Source organism: Bacillus rossius, chromosome 11 (genome assembly GCF_032445375.1).
Source record: "Bacillus rossius redtenbacheri isolate Brsri chromosome 11, Brsri_v3, whole genome shotgun sequence".
Classification (NCBI taxonomy): domain Eukaryota; kingdom Metazoa; phylum Arthropoda; class Insecta; order Phasmatodea; family Bacillidae; genus Bacillus; species Bacillus rossius.
Genome location: NC_086338.1, coordinates 28,764,968 through 28,787,812, shown reverse-complemented (window position 1 = coordinate 28,787,812; position 22,845 = coordinate 28,764,968). Strand labels below are relative to the sequence as shown.

At 41.0% G+C, this 22,845-nt stretch overlaps 1 protein-coding gene across 2 annotated transcripts in view; it reads left to right on the top strand.

Moving 5' to 3' along the window:
• The first annotated feature begins 4,926 nt into the window (after window positions 1-4,926).
• Window positions 4,927-22,845, top strand: part of LOC134536747 (1-acyl-sn-glycerol-3-phosphate acyltransferase alpha) — a 51,121-nt gene continuing 33,202 nt past the window's right edge. Inside the window, exons 1-2 of one of the 2 annotated variants that reach the window (XM_063376655.1) lie at window positions 4,927-5,176; window positions 8,558-8,691. In XM_063376655.1, coding sequence (XP_063232725.1) covers window positions 4,995-5,176; window positions 8,558-8,691 — 316 coding nt within the window. In that variant the 5' untranslated portion in view covers window positions 4,927-4,994. The remainder of the gene's footprint in view (window positions 5,177-8,557; window positions 8,692-22,845) is intronic. The other variant, XM_063376657.1, reaches the window with a different exon arrangement.

Below are 22,845 nucleotides of genomic sequence, written 5' to 3'. Positions count from 1 at the left end.
AAAGCGAACAACAGCAAGACTAGAAACTCTACTCTCCCAGCGAGTTTCGCAAACTTTTTTTAATGATAATCCGTCTATGTGCTTGGATATCACTTCCCATCGTTTGGTTGATCCAGAGAATAAAACAAATAGTCTTTGGAGAAATCCAAATAAAGAAACAGATTTAACGGAACTTTTGGCTGCATCTGCTATCACCAAATTCAAGCTGTGGCAGCCACATGGATTAAAAAATGCCCGAGGATATAGGTTTAAAATTCTGGTTTGTACACCTTTGTTCACTCCTATCATATTCGCTCCATTATCGTAGCCTTGACCTCTACAATCGTTCATGTCTAAATCAAATTCTTGTACAATCGAATCAAGAAAGAGGCCAGTGAGTCCTGCTCCCGAAGAGTCACTTACTGGCTTGTAAGCAACAAAACACTCTCGCACTTCCACTTCTTCTTCATTAACGTCAACGAACCGGAATGTTATTGACATTTGTTCAATGCGTCTTACATCAGGAGTGCAGTCCATAATGATGGAGAAGTATTTAGCTGACTTTACCATATTCACTATATTATTTCGAACTTCACTTCCAAGTAAGCCAATTAATTCGTTTTGAATGCGTTTGCTGAAATTTATTTACAACACGGCGGAGGTGCTCCATCATCACATTGTCAAATTTTCCTAATAATTGCACCAAACCCAAGAAGTTGCCATTATTAGGGGTGTATAATGTTTCAGAGCTCCCTCTAAACGCCAAATTATTGCCTGCCAAGAAGAACACTATCGACAACATTCTTTCGAGGATAGCAACCCATTTCGATTTCTCATCTTCAATCTGTTTTTGTAATTGTTTGTCTATCCCGCTACAGTTCTTCAACCTAATCGATGCTTGTATCCAACTGTTCAAACCACGTCGGTGATCTGAGGATGTTTCGTGTGTTTTGAGACGCGTTGATAAGTGCCGTCAGTCGTCAAATCCTTCTTTTCCCAAATTAGAGTTGGGGTTTGTGTTGAGTAAACGACAGCAAAAACAATATACTTTATCTGCAGATTTAGAGTACACGAGCCATCTTCTTTTAAAAATCTCCCCATTTGGCATTACTTTTTCAAAATGCGAATTTGAAAAATGACGGCCGTCACAATTCTTTGGGTAATTTTCGTTGTTCATTTCATTACAAACAGGGCCTTGAAGAAGGATTTCATCTTTTGTTGCAGAGTCAATAATAAGCGGCCATTTTGAAATATCATCTAGTTTTCTCTCTTTAAAAGATGATGATAACGATTCATCTGCTACAACTTCTTCTGTAATATTTTGAGATGCAGATGAGGTTCCAGGAACAGCTAAATCTTCTTGAAAATGGTGCTGTGTATCTTCAGTGACATAGAATAGGACATACGAGTTAAAGATTTAAATTCTGATGTGCGATAATCTATTCCCACGGACCCACGCGATCGAAATCGCCGGCAGTAGCCAGTTATAAAATAATTAAATTAAGTTTTTTTTCCTTTATTTAAGTTCAGGGACTATTTAAAAACCCGTTTTTTGCACTTTTAATTAATTACAGACCTGTTTTTAACCACCATTATTTAACTGGCAGTTAGTATAACTGATTGATTTTTCATTTATTTTCCATTCAAAATACGTAAAAACTCAGTTACGCTAATTGTCACTTAAATAAAGGCAGTAATACAGGCCCTTAGACAAAACGTTTTTTAATAGTTATTGGACAAAAAATAAATAACTTTAACAAGAGTGATATATAATATATAGTAGGCCTATACAAATTTGTTAAAACAAACTAATACCTACACCTTTACCACCTTATATATAAAACGCAGTATAGGCAAAGATTAAATAATAGTTATTACGTAACAGGTACATCACTTCCATACAAAAGCTACCATACATACACTATAATAAATACACTACATAAGCGCAGTACATCGGGCTGCAAGGAGAAACGTACTCGACAAACGCGCGTAATCATTAAATGCCTAAGACACAGTGTTTAATCTCGCCGTGCGGTTTCGTTCGTTGACAAGTGGATATGTCTTATCGCAGTACCACAGAATACACTAGAAAGTAGTGGTGCACTGATATGACTTTACCGATTACCGATTCTTGAAAGGTCCGCTTTATATGGTAATAAATTATTACGCTATTCATGTTTGCCCTTTGTGTATAAACATGTTAACATTTAAATATGTTAAGATTCTTATCGGAAAATAACTGTACTAAAATAACGGAGATTATTTCAGAACGATTGTGAACGTTTAGAACAAGTAAACGTTAATAACATTTCAATGCAATGTATATGTATAGAAATTAAGTGTCGCCAACGTCTTGTCGCAATATGTATTTCTTATTCGTTAAAACAAACATCGCCGAACATGCACGAAGACGCCATATTTACAAAACTTTGGATACGTTGCTGTTAATATGCGATTAATCGGTATCCGCATCTGTGCTGCACTACTAGAAAGGAACTCATATAAACAATACTTACCTACTTCTGTTTTCTATTAAGAATTCTTCTGTAATAATCTAACGACACACACACTGTACAACACAGATATACACTCGCGCATGTTTGAACGACTTGGCAATTCAATAGACAATGCTTGCCTAGCGAAACAAGTGACGGACGAAATTTATCCCCGCGCCCCACTTGCCCCTAATGAACGACTGGAAATTGGAAGACTCAGGCGCCAAGCAGTTCAAGTAACGGCCGGATGAAGCGCCACTGTAAGCTGTGGGACACAGGATGTAAATAAACAATTGCTAGTAATGTAATACGAATGAGCCACGTTAAAAGAGCTGTCGTACACATAATCATTATTAATTTGGACTCATTCAATTTGGAGATCTGACACCGTGACTTCGGAGGGCGGGTACCTCAATTCGTCCATTTTCCCGTGAGACCGATCGTCACCGTCGTTTGTCTCATGTGTCGGTTGATTTCGGCGCCCCCTCCCTTGATGGCGCCCGGTGCGGTCGCACCGCTCGCACCGCCCTAGGACCGGCCCTGCCTTCTTCCCTCTTGTCCGGTAGTTACCTGCTTGCATAATGCATGATATTTGATCCCCGCATGACCCGGCCCAGGGTTTCCCCTGTGTCTATGCAGGTTTTACCTGGGTCACATTAGCTAGCTTCTAAGCTAGGCGACCAATGGGGCGTCAGTCATGGTGCCAATTGCAGCCATGGCTAGCCAGTAAACCCCAATAAGCACACGATGCACGCGCCCTTGTCCTGCATGGTTAAAAACCCGCATGGTAGATTGTATAGGCTTCGGCCTGAGACACACTTAGGTCCTCCCCTAACCTGGACCCTCCCCTACACACTTAGAATTAACTTAGGCTAGGAAAAAAAAGGAAACCTAGCCAGAGATCCCTACCCCAGAGAAATCTGAGGAAAAATAAAGGAGGAATTGAGATTTTGCATATTGCTTTCTGCTCTCCTCTCCCCTCCCCCCTCACTCTCTTCCTTCCTCTGGAGTGGCCTTCGGGAACTTGCTCTAGAATCTCTTTCCTCCTCCCTCTGGAGCAGCCTTCGGGAGCTCGCTCTAGAATCTCTTCCCTCCTCCCTCTGGAATGGCCTTAGGGAGCTTGCTCTAGAATCCCCTCCCCTGGAGTGGCCCTCGGGAGCTCGCTCTTGGATTCCTACCTCTCCACCCCCTTGGAGCAGCCTTCGGGAGCTCGCTCTAGGGCTCCGACTGATACCCCTTCCTCGTTCCTTACCTGACCTCTCCACTCCATAGACCCTCTCAGCATTGGGCACTACCGGCCTGCAGGAGCTGTGAGGCGACAACGTGTGAGTTCACTACGCCCAGGGGGGTCCTTCACCCCACCTCACACCACTCCAGCACTGGACGCTGTTGCCGGGACATGTCAGTGTTATACGAGAGGGAACGACTCCCAGTTGTCCAACGAATGTTTGAAATTGCTAATATAACAAGTCTCATCATGACATCACAGCAGGGCCCCCAAATGACCGGGGCTACTGTTGCTATGGAAACGGGGCCCATGGGTCTAGGGGACCTGCGAAGGAAAGAAAAAAAACTTAAAACAAAAAAGTAGATAATTTTAAATAAATCATAGAAAACAATTAAACAGTAAGACCTAAATTTAGTTACCGATGAAATATTACACCAGAGTAATATTATTCGGAATATGCTGTGTGTACAGAACGTATTTGAATCTACAACTGTGAGTAACAAAACCACCACCAATTGACGTGACACCATGTTGACAGTGCAGAACACTTACACTCATTTATTTGCTATTATTAAAAATAAATTTACGTTGACAATCGAAACACTGTTTTAATATGTTTTAAAAATAATTGTGAAAAGGTTAAAAACATATATAACTAAAACAATGTACATAGAGCAAAAAACATTTTTTAATATGTTAGAAAAAAGGGGGAGGGGCATCATGACTTCTAGCAACAGAGCCCACAGAATGATGTGGGGGGCCTGCATCACAGGTGTGTTTGCCACGAGCGGCGAGATACCTTAACCTTCAAAAAAGCTGAGAGTGATGAATTAGCTGGTTGGCAGAGCTGAGAGGAAGTAGGGATAGTGATGTAAGAATCATTGACGGATGGCAAGTATATGGAGGGATTAAAATCAGCAGTCATTCAACGACAGGCAGGTTTTAATATCGTTACAAGGTAAAAGCACACATTATTTCATAAATAATCACAACTAGTTGTAGAGGGATATTTTGAAACCAAGATGGCTTCTCTTGTTTTCTTATGTATTTCCTAAATCTTAATTTTAGTAACTCAAGGTCTTTAAAAATACATAGATATTTGTAACTCCCATGACCGTTTAACATGCATATATGTTATCAAGGTTTGGGGTATTATAGTCTCGTTTAAAATGAGAAGCGTGTATGATATTATGGGCAAATATCTAGACTTTGTAAATATCATCTGTGTGTTACATCTCACAATGTGTGTCATAATCTATGCTTTTGTCTATTGACTATTGGCTGGCTCCAGAATGTCAAGCTTGTTTGAATTATTTGTGGTAACTTTAATTTTAGCTTTACCTTTTTTGTATGAAACTAACAAAGTATTTCGTTATTATTTGAAGTTTTTCGTCTACTATGGCGTTGTGTTGGTGAATTCTCTGCTAGTGCTGCCAATTATGGCATGGCGTCCGCAAGATGTGAAAAATTTAATGTAAGTATTAAAACAATTTTAATATGTTTTATCAGCCGCTGCTGCTGGTGAATATATGATTTTAATAGTTATATTAGTAAGACATTTTTACAAATATTTGGAAGTGGTAGTTCAGTATGTGAGTAAAAGAAACATTTTAAATTTACCGGTTCTATTACCGGTATACATTTTTAATGTATTTTATCAACCCATCAAAAGTATAGTGTCTCAGTTTGTTATTAGGCCCGTACCTTATTCGAGACGGTGTCTTGACTATCTGTGTCACCCGCTTTGAGTATAGTATAAACACGCGATCTTGGATTAACACGTGGAACTTCTGTACTGAAACGAAAGTAACTGCTTGGTAGTTTACTGTTATATCGAAGGTCACACTTGTGTAGCTTGAACTCCAATTAGGCCCTATTTTTCTTAAATTTAAACAAGACTGTATTCTACTCTGGTAGGTAACGTCCCGGAATGAGGATGATACAAAATTTAAAATGTTTATAGCAAGTCAACTTGTCGAGTGAAAAATATCTTAGTCTTGCAAAGTTATTAATTGAAAGTATTACTGTGTTACAATGATAAATTATATGTCAGATACATTAGATCGGTTAGGCATCTAAACTTGCAGTTTGCTTAAAATGAGTAAATGTTCGGTAGGTACCTCCCAAAGAGACCGTTGGGGATGCACCGTGATTTTACACTCACTATAAAAGAATTATTCGTATTGCTTTGACCTGTTGACTAGATTTGATGGATCCCACCAGTCATAGTTATTGTCAGTAAGCTTAGTTCTCAGGTGATATTATTATTGCAGTAAGGAAAGCACATAATGCCTGAGAGTAAAACTTGAGATTTATTCTAGAGAATTTCACTGGAAATGACTTGAGATTTGCTTAGTCATAGCCATTGTACTTGTCTTGTAAAGGAAATAAATGTGCTGAACTCGAGACCTCAAACTTAACATTCTCCATACTTTCCTGCGCTGGTGATACTGGTTATTGGTGAAATAATACTTACATCCTAATTGAATTACTATTATCCCCATTGAGCAAATGACACTACCTGCGTGCTACCTCGAACCCTGCAACATCAGTTAAGCACCCACCTGCATCATCTAAACTTATTTGATATATTTGAGGGTGTTTATCAGTTTTGTGTCTTGTATGTGTCAATATCAATATATCTTTAGAGCAGTTTTTTGCTGACAGCATAATTGCATATTTTCCTATGAGTTGTACAGTATGCCTTGAGTGAACAGCAGATTCAAGTGAAAGATAACTGGTCACATTTTACTTCAATTGCAAATTACTGTAATCACTTGGAAGAAGTCGGAACTGTTTGTAACCATTTTAGGGCCAAGTGAGGGATCTAAGGAAAAGGAAATAAGGCTTGAGGAGCTGTATGACTTTCCCCCAACATTCTTCCCCTTTCATCTGACTGCACTTTATTTTATTTAAAGTTAAATTTTTATTCAGGAGAAACTTGGGAATCTCACTTCTTTCTCTAGCTGCATCTGTTTGGCCAATACTTGACAAGAAGATAGTGCATGAATCCTTATTTCTCCCACATAAATGCTTGGCAGCAGTGGGGAATGTGTAGGAAGAAGTAGGTAGTATCCCGTTCCATGTATTTATGATGCACAATGTTCAGTTTTATACAGTACTATATTTATTATTTTTTAATCCTAAAATTATGTTTATATTACTCCGTGAGGTTCATCATAGTTAACTATTTCATAAAAATATTAAATTGAGAGTTTCTTGAAATTCATTGTTGTAATGTTGTTCATTGTTTATAGCCCAGGAAATCAAGGGAATTAAACGGGCGGATGTCGGGAATAGTTAAAGAGAAGCTGAATTTTCATCAGTTATTAGAACACTGTCATAGGTGTATTATCCCAAAAGCTCCTGCCCCTACCCCCTTACACCCCCTTAAACATGGAAATTGTGGCATATACGTATCTAGTATTGTTATAATTGTACATTTTGTTACGGAAAAATGTCAGTATACCTGGATCTGCAAATCGTCTTTGATTTCTCTCGCCATTGATGATAAAGGCATGCCACTCTCGTCTGAAATTTGACCACTTGTTAAGGCTAAAAAATGTAGCCTACATCTTTGAAAAGGGGCATGACAAAGTCCATGTGCACACCAGATGCAATCCTTAAGCCTGGAGGATATGCTCTGCCTAGTATATGAGATTATCCCCTTAATGTAGCTGTGCGGTCCTTACCCCGTATGGGTGGAAACATGGTAGTGTCATTCAACCTGAGATGCTCAAGCCTTTCTGTGGCGGTACTTAGCCGCTGCGACGGTAGAACTCCTCGGGCTGCTTGGGTTCCGCGACTGGCTCAGTCCATGAATGGTTGCCCTCTTTGAGGAAGGTCGTGTGGGTGGTTGTGTCACGCCTCACTCCACGTCACCACGATGTCATTGGGGTGACATGGTCCTGCTCCTGGATGGTCTCTGTCGCAGCTGTGCTGTTCAGTGCCGCCAGGGAGCAGGGGAGGCACGTGTCCGACCGTAGAAAGCTCATGCTGCAGAATGCATGGCTGCTCAAAATAGTCAGGAGCACCACCATCGAGCTTGCCAAGAATCATATAGCCCAGCGAGGTGCATACGTGAATTCAGTCTTAGCCATCTGCAGTTGGGAAGCTGACCCGATAAAACCAGAGCAGCACATCGTGATATATTGCAGTCTGATTAAACTCTATTTTTTATTTCAAATATATTCAAACACTTGGCGGCGAGGCTTGTAGAGTGACTAGCTCTCCTAGGAATGTCGCCTTCCATTATTAACACCAGAGGACCAAGATGGCTAAGTGGGATTCCATGTCAAATCAGCACACATTCTATCTAACCCTCTTCAATGATTTTTGGTAATACATGAATTAATTTTTTTTAGTACTTTTTTTAAAATTAGTTTACAAAATAACACAAATTTTGCATTTTTCTGATCTACAAAAATATTTTGTCATTCGGCAGCTGTTAGTGTTAGAAAGCTCAAATTCATCCCATTTTAAAGCTTTTTTGATGGACTTTCATATGCCATAAAACTTAATTGGGGTTGCTTCATTAAAAAATTAAAAAAATAGAAATAATTGAAAAAAACAAAAATTTGGTTTTCTCAAAAAGTGACAATTTTAACAAATTCCCAAAAATTGGTTTTATTTTTCTTATTTTGTGTATTAAAAATCATTTTGGGATCATAATGGGTTCATGAGATATGAGGCATATGTGGTTAGCAACACTGTTCCCCCCTCCGCACCATAGGTACGTCCTCAGAATGGCTCCCTCTCCCTACTGCCAGATTAAAGGCTTTTCACTGTGCGTACTTTTTATGTTTTAGCATTCTGACAAGGCTATAACTGATGTGTTCTTGTTTTCCCCGCGCAGACTGGCGTCGTCGATGTGCAGGTTCATCTCCGGCCTGGTCGGACTCAAGTGGGAGCTGCGTGGCCAGGACTTGCTGGAGAAGCAACAGGCATGTGTTATTGTGGCCAACCACCAGAGCTCTCTGGATATCTTAGGCATGTATCCCGTTCTTTCATTTACCTCTCTGTGTAAAGTGGGACAAGTCACAACAGGCAGGCTTTCACGGCCATTCTCCGAAGTAGCTTGACTTCTGGGTTGTAGCAGTGCCCTTGGCAAATAATTCACCGACGTTTCGGTCGACATTGCAGTCGCCATCATCAGGGAGCAGTTAGTAAGTAACTGCCAAAGACACGGCTACAACCCAGAAGCCAAGTTACCTACTTCAAGTCACAACGTAGATTACGGTAGCGGAGAAGCATAAAGCTGAGCTCTCAATGGTTTTTCGCGTCCGTCCGTCAACCATCCGCCATCCGTTCATCCGTCCGTCGACAAGTCTAGCAATTCACGATGATCAGCACGGCCCTTAAAGTATTTTTGCATTTTGATGCTGCCACCTGACTAGATGGCTTTAATAGTGGTGAAAATTTCCATTTTATAGGTAGATTAGATTGACAATCATGAGAATTTGTAACAATCCAGGTGACCCTGCTAGTTATGCCTGAATATCACATACATAAAGCTCTCTTAGAAATATGGAGTCTTGCAGGTATTTACCTTGACACTGTTCACTAGGATGAAAGTTGTGAAGATTATTACTGAATTTGGAGTAGCTTTGCAAATAAAAAATTTATGTCCAAATATTTAGATTAATTTTTTCTGTACCAACATATTTTTTCACTGTTCACAAATATACAAAATCAACCCAGTTCATGGTGACTCATTGCTTGGTACAGAAAGATGAAGTTAAGAAAATATCCCAATTTTGAACACATGGTACGACAAAGAAAACATTATGTCCTTAGGGCAATGCAAAAGGTCACTATTGCCCTGTCATGAGCTCCTGCCGATGACTGTGGTCAACGAAATCCAAAATAAAATGAAAAGAGTTGATGATTGGCTCAGCCCATACCACAGCGGTTAAATTCATCTCTCACTCACATTAGAATGTTAAAATAGTGAGCAGCAGACTGTGACCTCCCACCATCAGAGTGATGAATAGTCAGACAAAACACAGTACAAAGCACACACAAAAATGTATCAACTGGGGACTTCCCTGAAAAAAAAACTGCCTTCTTATTGGCTACAGATACTTTTCTTACTATTACTATTCTGCGATTTTCTAGTCACAGAGCTTTCCTGCTGTCTGGGTGAACGTCGTTTGTCTCCCTCTAACAAAGGATGCAATAAATATCATCTTGTCATTTCGGTGCCTCGGTATTGCCCATCTATCCTTCTTTCTTCCACAGAAACCACTGTCCCATGTTTAAGAAATGTCACACAATTTGAATTAAACATATATAAAAAATAGTTGTAAAACTTATTTTCAAACCAACTTAATACTGTAACATATGATTGCACAACTAGTAACTTACAAAAATAATGTGAAAACCAGTAAAAATCCTATTTAAATAGCTTTTCCAAATAAAACACCTAAATATCAGAAACTCTTAGGTATAAAAATATTGAAAATAAAATAAAAATACAAATCTATGTCACCATAACCTTTAACTATTTAATGTGTTAATATACATACTGCCTTACAGAAAAATATTCTCTTCACAAGATCATTTTGCAAAGCTGGGAAAGGCAGGTGCCTGCAATGTCACGTTTTTAGCTCATATAGATCATTAAAGTCAGATTTTGCTCTGATATTTATTTATATATATTCAGTTTCATCATACGTAATTAATTATACTTCTGTGTCTCAATTAATTTTTGTATTAAACTTCAAAGGTAGGTTAAAAACCTTTTAAGATAATAAATATTGCCAGCAAATCCTTGCTAACATGTCGAAAGTTATAATTCCATCAATCTGTCTGTCGAAAGTTAAGGCTTGGATAGCTTTTGACAGATGGACGGATGGAGTTTTTTGGGTCTACTGATTGGCTTCAGGTTACGTGATTGACAGACGGAGGGTAAGTTGTCAGGTGCTACGGATCCTTGAGAGTCCAGTTTTAAGAGACAATGTCCTGTTACTGAAAGTGGACATTTGCCCTTATGCTTCTCAGCTTACAAGGCTTGCACAGCTTCACATTCAAATAAACTAGTACACATGTTGCCATTCTTCAGCCTTTTAATACAAACTGCTCAGATGAAGACTGTTGTCTTTGGATTAAGTAAAATAAAAGGACATTGATAGCTAAGAATGAGTAAAATATAATCAAATAAAACTGTACTGTACTTCCTACTTATTGTTAGAACTATTGGATCTATATTATTTTAAAAATAGTTTTATTACTTTCATATATCAATAAAGCAGATCACGCACGGAACCATGCTTATAGACTATAAATACAGTACGCTCATGCATGCATGTAATTATCTTTGAAGTAATCTTGAAAATAATTAATTGGTCATAGTGTGTGTGTGTGTTATCTTCTACTATAATAACATGGATCTTGGCATAGTAGTAAAATAACACACATCCCTGGGGACTCGAGTTAGAGATCCAGCCAAGCCATCTTGTTTTTCCTTGGTTCCGTGAAACCACTCCAGGCAAATGCTGTTATAGTTCCTCCCAGTCTGTCTTGTTTGTGATGGGTGTTTCTATCAGTAATGACCTACAGTCCTGAGCTAGGGATATTTCCATTTTTAAAAGTGGGTCTAAATTTGGTGCGTCCAATTATCGACCTATCTTTCTTAATTTGTTTTCCAAAAATTTAGAAAAAACGGGGGTTGTCTGTAAAGTCAGTTTACGGACGATAATTTTACGTGATAACGTCATAAAAAAAACATTGATGAAATATTGCATACTTTTTCATTTTCGAATATTATTTACAGTTTTTGCTAATTTAATTTAAATAATTTGTTTAAATATAATCACAAACAATTAGTTAAAAAGCCCGTCTTAACCTGTTGGATATTATAGAAGATTTTCTTGCACGGTGGTTGGCCGGTTCTTGCACGCTCGGCTCAGGCGGAACGTGACAATGAGTCATGCTTTTTCGTGCGTGTAGCCGGCGTTCATCGATTTGTAAGACATTATCACGTCAAAAAGTGTGTGTGTATATATATATACATACATATATTCAAAATTATTAATTTCCCTTTAAAAAATGAATTACATCACAATCAACATGGATTCAGATCTGGCATGTCCGCGACCACCATCTTATCACCTTTTTTAATCCTATCTTCAATGCAGTTACTAATAGAGGCCAGGTTGATGCCTGCTATTTTGATGTGGCAAAAGCTTTCGATTCTGTTAATCATGTTGTTATACTTGTAAAATTATCAAATTTTGGACTCTGCGATATTTTGTTAACAGGTTTACAAGTGTGCCGTTAATTAGTAAATTCGACACGATATATTTTAAATTTTTATTATGATTTTAAATTTTTTGTGTGGAAATTTTATTTGTTCTACTATAGTGTGATTTTACTTTGTTAGTCTGGTGTACTCCTCTGAGTTAAACTTTGTCTCAGTCCTCTGAAGCCCCTTTCCCATCGGCGTATCGGATATTTTGCTGGCCTAATCCCTGACTAGCAGACAGCTTATCGTTTCCCCGCCTTCAGTCACGCCTCAAGCCTGTAATATCATTTCTCTTCGTGACCCTAACTGCATAGACAAGCCTGTAGCTTGCAGGCGACCAGTTCTCAGAGACGAGCTGAGATTGGCCTTTTTCATCACGTGTTAGTGTTATGTTCGCTCCTCTGCAGCCACGACGGGGCGTAGATTCCCAGCAGCGTTGCATTTTACCCCCCCCCCCCCCCCCCCCCCCCCCCTTCACAGTTCCAAGTAAGACCAATGACCGGTCGTAACCCCCTGGACAACAGTGACCGTCCCCAAGGTCGACTCGCAAAAACGAGTGCGCCAGAACTGATAGCAAGCGCTACCTAGCGACCAAGTCGCGAACTTCTCCGCTAGCCTACCCTCTAGGGCGCCAGAGAGCAGCACCTGCTTTCCCTTGAGTTATATGGACGCCGTGGGCGAGTCGATTGTTTTCAACTCAGACCCCTCCGACAGAGTTCTCTACTGTCGCCCAGTGATGCCAACTTCAAAACTCCTGCCAGAGTTTTTTTTTCGCCCGCATTCGGGCAAGTTCGGAATCTTTCGGCGGCCCAGACCCCCCCCTCCACCTGTAAGAGCCGGCGGCCACTTTTAATTACGAGACGCGGTTTGCCGCGAGACAGATCAACTCGCGTCGCGTCTGCAGACAGATCTCCAGCGAGTATCGGCGAATCGGCAGACTCTGCAAGACTTCATCCGACCGCTAACGACTATGTAGTCGCTTTGTATAAGGGATGCTATCCCTCAAGTCAATCCTAGTAGATTAGTCTGTCTGCATAATTTAATTATTTGCCTTCAAAATTTTTTTTTTCTTTTAAATGTTATCATGAAAAAATCATCCGCGTCCTGCCGCGCAAATCGCGAGCTCCAGACCCTGGCTGACTCCACGACTGCAGCGTGCTGGGCAACTCCCCTGTTTTGGTGAGTGATAATTCACGACCCCCCCTTTTTTTTCCCTTAAAATTTTTTTTTGGGGCATTTTCTGCCTCATAGACTGCCTGTATACAAGTTCTAATCAGTTTTGATTTGGACTTTGGCAGACAGGGTCGATGACAGGGAGAGACTGATTGCTCCCATCTCGTGGGCCCCCCCCCCCTACCCTCCTGTTCCGTGGGTCACATTAGAAGAAATGTTTCTACTACCCGACGTGATCGTTTGAAGACCCCGGGTGGTAATGTAAATTCAACATTTCCCCCTTACCTAGCTATGAACTATCTTAAGCGGATGACCAACCCACCAGGGACCAGTGTTTTCCTCAAGAACATGTAGAACGAATAGAACTAATTATTAATGTAATCATCGGATCCATCCAACTTTGGGTGTGAAACTCATAATGTAAATGTTTATATTTCAAACTAAGAATGTAAATTGTTTTAAATAATCGCGGGCCGGCCCCCTTTTTGTTTTTTTGTGTTTTTTTTTTTAAACTTGTTAAAACCTTTTGTATGTAAAGTAATGGAAACAAGATAATTCATCAGGGCAAATAAAACAGGGAAACTATAGATCAAGTTATTCGTGTAGTTTTTATTTATTGATTTTAACGACCCACCAACTTCCTCCTTGCTTGTTACAGGAAGTTCCTAAATTTTGTTTGTTCCCCACCTCGTGTCGCCTCTGGTAAATCAATTTATTTAACTTATTTTTTTTATCCAGCAAGTTTCCAAGGCTCCTTTTATTTAATTCACAATAATTCAATTTTGAGGCACGAGGGGCGTAGCAACTTGGTAGCAGAGCGTGGTTACCTTGGTCTATAGGCATACCTGAATAATATAAGCATATCTAAAATTAAAATAAAAGTACAAAAAAATTTTTTTTAAAATTAATTTTTGATAATAGCAATTTTGTAATAATATTGTAAACTGATCGCTGGTACACCCCGTAGTTATATTGAGTTAAAATTTTAAAATTTATCTTGAGTTAAATTCCCGTGTGGACTTAGGCTAGCGCGTAGCGCGCGAGACGTCCTTCAGCCAGCCAGCTGTCCTCTCCCCACCGCGCGTCCCCGAACGTGCTGTTGACAAGGCCGTAGACATCCCCTCCTCCCCTGCACCCCGGGCGACCGGCGGTGTTATCATATCTCGTTCGTGTCTGAGGCTCGCGCGGACACACACACACACACCCCTTGTTCCCGCAAGTCCCGGAGGTCGCTTACCTCTGAGAGAGACGCCAACAGACGTACCAACTCATTCGTCTGCCGGCAGCAATAGTTAACTTTTTGTATTCTGGGCACATACTTCCGACCCGTCGGAGCAACTACGATATTATTAAGCTAAGTTAAATTAAGAGTGTCTTGTGTAGAATTTAAGGTACTGTTTCAACCATAGTTTTAAGCCTTTGTTGGTTGACCAATCAACGTAAATTTTGTATATGTTTTGCTGTCCTCGTAAGACTGGACCAAGCTCCACCTACGAAAGGGACACAATGCTCACGCCGGAGTATCTCCTCCGTGACGAGCTGGAGTACGAACTCCGATTTCGAGGTTTGTCAGGCCTCGGTGACGTGGCCACGCTCCGGAAAAGATTCCGAGCTGCGTGTGCCGAGGAAATTCAACCACAAGTCACTAATCTCGCTGACTTGGACTCTTTGGAGGAATTTAACTGTGTTTGTAGTAAATTTCAGGAACTCCACAGTTACACTAATTCTGTACGAAATGAGACAAATAGAAACAACATCTTACGTGCGCTAACTCGCTTGAGTCATATTGGCACGAGATTTACCAACCTCACAATAATAGCCACCAAAAAATTAAATGGGATCTACCAAAAGGAGATCGAGAAATGTAGGCAACAGATTCCTGGTCTAAATTTCCAATTGCGGAGCAAACTAGCCGCAATCGACCAAAGAATACTTGAACCCGTAGAGGCAGTGGCAGGAGGAGTAACTGACAGTCAAGTACAGGAACCCCCAAAACAAATGCACACTGGAGGCAGCCCAGTCCCTACCCCACCTCTTTTACCCACCCCACCGCCCTCACCCCCCGTGACATCACGTCGCCGGGCATTGACTTCGACATTCACACCATCTCATTTTCCATCTGCGACTGTCATGGTGACTGGTACTCAGCCGAGCACCAATGTCACCTTCGCCTATCCTATGCATTCGCTCTCAGCTCATCCTGTTTACATGCCCCAACCCATATACCTACCCTCCACCTCACCCGCCATTTTCAACCCCTATCATGAATTCCGGTCAGCCTTCTCATCCCTCCATACCTCTCCGGAAGCCCTTCCCACCTCCTCGGCCAGTGGAAGGTCAGTTTCGCCACTGACAGCCTTTCCTTCCACCCTGGCAGCTACGCTACCACAACCAGCCCCTGTGCACCCTGGTGGCAGGATAGAATCACAACTTCCTTACCCCAGCCCCGCCACCACATACCTGCCATTGGGCCCGCAGGTATACCAACTTCAAAACCAAACTCAACCTCCACCAGTCACACCTCACGCCTCTAATCTAGCACCGAACCCAGTACCTGTGGTTCCTACCTTCAATCAGACAACTGGAGGTAGTTTTTACGCTAAGATACCAAATCCCGTTGAAAGACTGCTGGCCAATTTTAAGGAAACCACAGGGTTGGAGCCCAGGAGCCTAATCGACTTCCTAAAGAATTTGTTCAAAATCAAACAAAAGGCAAACCTTCCAGACAGGGAACTCCTAGAAGTTATTTTCCCCTTTACACAACCACCCTTAAGCGAGCGATTGACACTCGCCATTGAGCAAAATTATTCTTTTGACCAATTTCATGAGGACGTTCTAAATTATTTTATTCCAGCCCGTTTGATGACCAACATCAGACTGGAGTGGTACAATAGGCTACAGCAAAGGAATGAGGCCCTACCTAACTTCATAGCAGACATCAAACTAGCTGCGTAAATTCTTCGGTTGCGAGTACCTGAGAGTGAAATAGTCTCAAACATCCTTGATGGAATTAATCCGCAGGAACGATCGAGGGCAGTTTTTCAGGCCCGACCACAAAATTTTGCCGAGCTTGATCGCTTGTGCATCTCCAACACGAACGTGGAATACGCTGACCACCAGCGAAATCGAGAATCAAATTCCTACACCCACAACAACGCACGGGCGGAAACAGAAAACAAACAACAATTTCCCAATAAACATTTTTCGCAACAAAAGCACAAATCAGAACACGTCGCTAGGCCCCAGTACAAAGATGAGAGCATACCGGTTTGTAGGTACTGCAAAAAGTCTGGGCACTACATTGAGCAGTGTCGTGCAAGAAACTATCGGACAAATTCTAACTATTCGCAAAATCCAAAAAACGTGTAAACCGCTGGCCAGAAAGAATTTTTTCTGAGCCAGCCACCCAAACAACCATTAGGAATTTTTCCCTTCACCAAGGCCCTAATAAAAATTACGAACAAAAACTTCAACAAAACACTGCTTCCCCACACAGAGGAAAAAACAAAAGAAGAAAACAGAAACAAAGGCGAGCTAAGAAAAACAAAGCTCGTCAAGACAAGCAAACGGAAAACTGTAACACGTTTAGGCCTATGTGCAGACGATGTAATTGTCTGCGAACCGCGGACAAAAGAACATGTCATAATATTCTAGCTAATATACCCACAGTTTTGCCCTACGCCAACACAATAATTGGAAAACAAGAAGTTCCAGGCCTAATAGATACTGTATCTGTGCGATCATTCGTGTCAGGCCAGCTATTCAGGAAATTACAACAAGACCGTTTGACTCAAAAGGTAGAGCCAATAAAAATAAAGTGTTTTACAGCTGCTGAACAGCCTTTGAAGGTAAATCGTATTGTTTTTGTTAAAGTAAAAATCGATTTGTTTTCTTGGTCTTTCCCATTCTTAGTAGCAGATGATTTGGCCACAGATTAAATTTTTGGTTCCGATTTTATTGCAAAAACAGGCATGATAATTGATTTGAAAGCACGAAGAGTTCACTTTAAATTTAACAAGCAAGTTTTTGTTTCTTTTGTGTCACCTGACGCAAAATGTCAGAGCAAAGTAAATGCCATTCACACAGAGTCTAAAGGTGATAATAACATTTCACTAACCCATCTTAACTTTGAACAGAAACAAGAAATAGAGAAGTTATGCCGTAACTTTCCCGACGTTTTGAGTAAAAAATTAGGGCGCACCCATCTCACCCAATATGAAATCAAGCTTTTGGACAAAACCCCAGTTAGGTGTCACCCTTACCAATTATTAGGACCTAAAATGCAGATAATGCGGGATCACATACAAAATTTATTGGACAAAGATGTTATCGAACCTTCCACTTCCAGTTTCGCCTCCCCGGCATTTTTAGTACCCAAGGACCAAGGCCAAGGTCACCGCATGGTGGTCGATTTCCGCCGCGTAAATCGGCAAATTGAAGTAGAGATGACGCCATTACCAGACCTAAATTCGGCATGTCACTGGTTTAGTAAAGCCAAATTTTTCAGTGTGTTTGACCTAAATTCGGCCTATCATCAAATACCACTAACACCAGAGTCAAAACACGTCACAAGTTTCTGCGTTCCGTGGAATCTGTATCAATACAAGGTAGTACCCTTTGGCCTAGCCACAGGCGCCCAAGTGTTAACACGCCTTCTAGACCAAATTTTCGGCGACCTGAAATTCAAATTTGTTTTTAATTATCTTGATGATGTCGTTGTTTATTCAGAATCTTTCGAAGAGCATATGGCTCATTTGCAAGAAGTCCTTAAGCGACTACGTAAATCCGGCCTCACTGTTAATACAAAGAAGGTGAAATTTGCAGTGCAGGAAATTTCTTTCCTCGGACACCTGATTTCAAGTCGAGGAGTAACCATTGACCCTAATCGCACACAAGCGATAAAGGATTTCCAACCCCCTAAAGATGCTAAGGGCATTTCCAGGTTTATTGGCATGGCAAATTTTTACGCCAAATTCATACCTAACTTTGCTGAGCATGCAGCACCACTGAATGCTCTACGTAAAAAAAAATTCCGTTTTCAATTGGGGTCCAGAACAGGACAAAGCTTTTGATTTTCTAAAACATGCAATAGCTAGCCCTCCAGTACTTAGAATGGCTGATTTCAGTAAACCTTTTATTTTGCAAACCGATGCATCCAGTGTGGCCATTGGGGCCGTGTTGTCACAAGAATTCGATGGCTGCAGGCAACCTATAGCTTTCGCCTCCCGCACCCTAACACACCAGGAGAGGAAAGCCTCCTCGGTATACGAACTTGAGTGCCTTGCCGTAGTTTTCGGCATAGATAAGTTCCGGCCCTATTTGGAACACAAAGAATTCCTACTAGAAACCGACAACCAGGCCCTTGCTTGGCTTCTAGCCCATCCAAAGCAACTAGGTAAATTAGGTCGGTGGGTTGTAAAAATTGCTTCTCTCAAATTTAACATCCAACATATTCGTGGTTCACAGAACATTGTGGCAGATACTCTTTCTCGAATGTTCGAGAATCCTTCCAACTCCGAGATTCAGGAAAACAATCCTATGGCCTGCCACGCATTGCTCACAGATTTTCCGCTAGCCTTTTCGGATTTACGATCCCACCAAAATTCGGACCGGCAACTGTCTGACATAATTGCGCAAATAAACTCAGGTTCACCCCCAAAATACCACAAACTATCTAAGGGAATTCTTTATCGAAGAACTCAGCAATGTAAGAATTTTAAAATAGCCTTACCTCAAAATCTCAGGGACATGATTTTTCAATATTATTACTCATCACCTTTAGGCGCACATTTAGGCATTTTCAAAACTATTGAAAACATCCGCAAGCATTTCATCTGGGACGGAATGCATAAAGACATAACCCAGAGGGTCAAATTATGCAAGTTGTGCAATTTGAGCAAACCTGCCCAGAAAACACAATTCGGATTTTTGAGTTCCGATGTGGCCGAAAGGCCCATGCAAAAACTTTTCATTGATTTTGTGGGACCCTTCCCAAGGTCAAAAGACGGAAATTCGATGCTTCTAGTATGCGTAGATGCATTCTCAAAATTTGTGTGGCTAATCCCTGTTAGAAGAGCCACGGCCGAAATCACCATTCGAGCCCTCCAAAATTATATTTTCAAAATATCCGGGGTACCTTCCATTATTGTTTCCGATAATGCCACAAACTTTAAATCGACTCAGTTCAAAAACATGTGTTTTTCACACGGGATTCAGCATGTGACCACGACTCCCTACTACCCCCAGCCTTCACATGCGGAGCGTTTCAACCGAAACCTCCGGTCTGCCTTAATAGCATTCCATGCGAACTCGCAGGATAGGTGGGATTCCAATCTCGTGTGGTTGCAAATGGCTTTCAATTCCGCCAGACATGAAAGTCACAAAACAACACCGTTTGAACTCATGTTTACATACCAGCCCAACACCCCACTCTCTAATCAATGGACGTTAAAATAGTTACTGCCAGACGACCCCAGGAACATTAAGGAAGTCTGGAGTAGAGCTCGTAAAAACCTGAACTTAGCCCACGAGGCAAGCAGGCAAAAATATAACAAAAAACGCTATCCCAATCCCTACAGAGTAGGAGATTTAGTGTTGTGCAGAGCACACACACTCAGCAAGGCGATCGACAAGAGGTCAGCCAAGCTTTCATATCGTTGGAATGGCCCCTGGCAGATCCAGCGATACCTCACGCCAGTCACGGTCGCGTTAGCCGACCCCAGCTCCGGCGAATATCGCGCGCGCACACACATTTCTCAGTTGAAGAAAGTACACCCCAACCTAAAATGAGGGCACTCTTCACTGTGTTTCTTTATACAAGGAACAGCGTTCCTACTACGGCATGCCATACTCAACCAACGTGTTGAAATAAAAAAAAAAAACCTAGGTCATAATCATAAGTAAAATAAAAAAATCCATGGTACTAGTTTATAAGAAATTTAGGTTAAGAAGTGTTACACTAAGTTGTCTAGTTTAAAGGGGCGCCCCTAATTCAATAAGTTATCTGTAAGTTTTAGCCTTTATTTAAACACGTAAGAATTGTTAGCCATTGTAAGTAGTTTACTACAGTAGATCCTGGTACAGGGTAAGTTTCTGGAACCCAGGTTTTTGGTGGCTCAAGTGGGCCACCCTGACTCCGTCTTTCAGGGGGGAAGAATGTGCCGTTAATTAGTAAATTCGACACGATATATTTTAAATTTTTATTATGATTTTAAATTTTTTGTGTGGAAATTTTATTTGTTCTACTATAGTGTGATTTTACTTTGTTAGTCTGGTGTACTCCTCTGAGTTAAACTTTGTCTCAGTCCTCTGAAGCCCCTTTCCCATCGGCGTATCGGATATTTTGCTGGCCTAATCCCTGACTGGCAGACAGCTTACCGTTTCCCCGCCTTCAGTCACGCCTCAAGCCTGTAATATCATTTCTCTTCGTGACCCTAACTGCATAGACAAGCCTGTAGCTTGCAGGCGACCAGTTCTCAGAGACGAGCTGAGATTGGCCTTTTTCATCACGTGTTAGTGTTATGTTCGCTCCTCTGCAGCCACGACGGGGCGTAGATTCCCAGCAGCGTTGCATTTTACCCCCCCCCCCCCCCCTTCACAGTTCCAAGTAAGACCAATGACCGGTCGTAACCCCCTGGACAACAGTGACCGTCCCCAAGGTCGACTCGCAAAAACGAGTGCGCCAGAACTGATTGCAAGCGCTACCTAGCGACCAAGTCGCGAACTTCTCCGCTAGCCTACCCTCTAGGGCGCCAGAGAGCAGCACCTGCTTTCCCTTGAGTTATATGGACGCCGTGGGCGAGTCGATTGTTTTCAACTCAGACCCCTCCGACAGAGTTCTCTACTGTCGCCCAGTGATGCCAACTTCAAAACTCCTGCCAGAGTTTTTTTTTCGCCCGCATTCGGGCAAGTTCGGAATCTTTCGGCGGCCCAGACCCCCCCTCCACCTGTAAGAGCCGGCGGCCACTTTTAATTACGAGACGCGGTTTGCCGCGAGACAGATCAACTCGCGTCGCGTCTGCAGACAGATCTCCAGCGAGTATCGGCGAATCGGCAGACTCTGCAAGACTTCATCCGACCGCTAACGACTATGTAGTCGCTTTGTATAAGGGATGCTATCCCTCAAGTCAATCCTAGTAGATTAGTCTGTCTGCATAATTTAATTATTTGCCTTCAAAATTTTTTTTTCTTTTAAATGTTATCATGAAAAATTCATCCGCGTCCTGCCGCGAAATTCGCGAGCTCCAGACCCTGGCTGACTCCACGACTGCAGCGTGCTGGGCAACTCCCCTGTTTATGGTGAGTGATAATTCACGACCCCCCCTTTTTTTTCCCTTAAAATTTTTTTTTTGGGGCATTTTCTGCCCCATAGACTGCCTGTATACAAGTTCTAATCAGTTTTGATTTGGACTTTTGCAGACAGGGTCGATGACGGGGAGAGACTGATTGCTCCCATCTCGTGGCCCCCCCCCCCCCCCTCCTGTTCCGTGGGTCACATTAGAAGAAACGTTTCTACTACCCGACGTGATCGTTTGAAGACCCCGGGTGGTAATGTAAATTCAACATTTCCCCCTTACCTAGCTACGAACTATCTTAAGCGGATGACCAACCCACCAGCGACCAGTGTTTTCCTCAAGAACATGTAGAACGAATAGAACTAATTATTAATGTAATCATCGGATCCATCCAACTTTGGGTGTGAAACTCATAATGCAAATGTTTATATTTCAAACTAAGAATGTAAATTGTTTTAAATAATCGTGGGCCGGCCCCCTTTTTGTTTTTTTGTGTTTTTTTTTTTAAACTTGTTAAAACCTTTTGTATGTAAAGTAATGGAAACAAGATAATTCATCAGGGCAAATAAAACAGGGAAACTATAGATCAAGTTAATCGTGTAGTTTTTATTTATTGATTTTAACGACCCACCAACTTCCTCCTTGCTTGTTACAGGAAGTTCCTAAATTTTGTTTGTTCCCCACCTCGTGTCGCCTCTGGTAAATCAATTTATTTAACTTATTTTTTTTATCCAGCAAGTTTCCAAGGCTCCTTTTATTTAATTCACAATAATTCAATTTTGAGGCACGAGGGGCGTAGCACAAGCTATCTCAAAAACAGAAGTTATGTTTCCATTAATAACTGTAATTCTTCATTTTATTTAGCCAGTTCATTTGTACCTTAAGGTGGTACCTTGTCACCTCTACTTTTTAATATGTACATATATTTATAGATGATATCTCTCAGGTTTTGTCCCATTCATCTGGAGTACCGTATGCCTATGCCAATGATTTTAAAATAAGTAGAACAATCACTTCCCTTAATGACTGTCTTTTACTTCAATCCGACATTAATGCAATCTATAATTGGTGTAACCTTAATTTAGTATTTTTCAACAAGGAAAAAAACCAAAATTATATCTTTTACTAGGAAATATTTTCCAGTGTCTTTTGATTATAAACTAGGTAATACTATAATTCACAAAGCATCTTCCTTAAAAAATTTAGGCAAAATTATATTTTCACCTTCACATAGATTAGTTAATAGCTCAAGAAGAACTCTTGGCTTAGTTAAATATATCACTTTTTACTCTGTTTCATTCCATTATTATTCTGTATTTTTCTTCAATTTGGTCTAAATTAGAATATTGTTTAATAATTTGGAATTCAATCAACTCCTCTGATTCTGTTAAAATTGATTCCATTCAAACTAAAATTGTAAAAATTATAAAT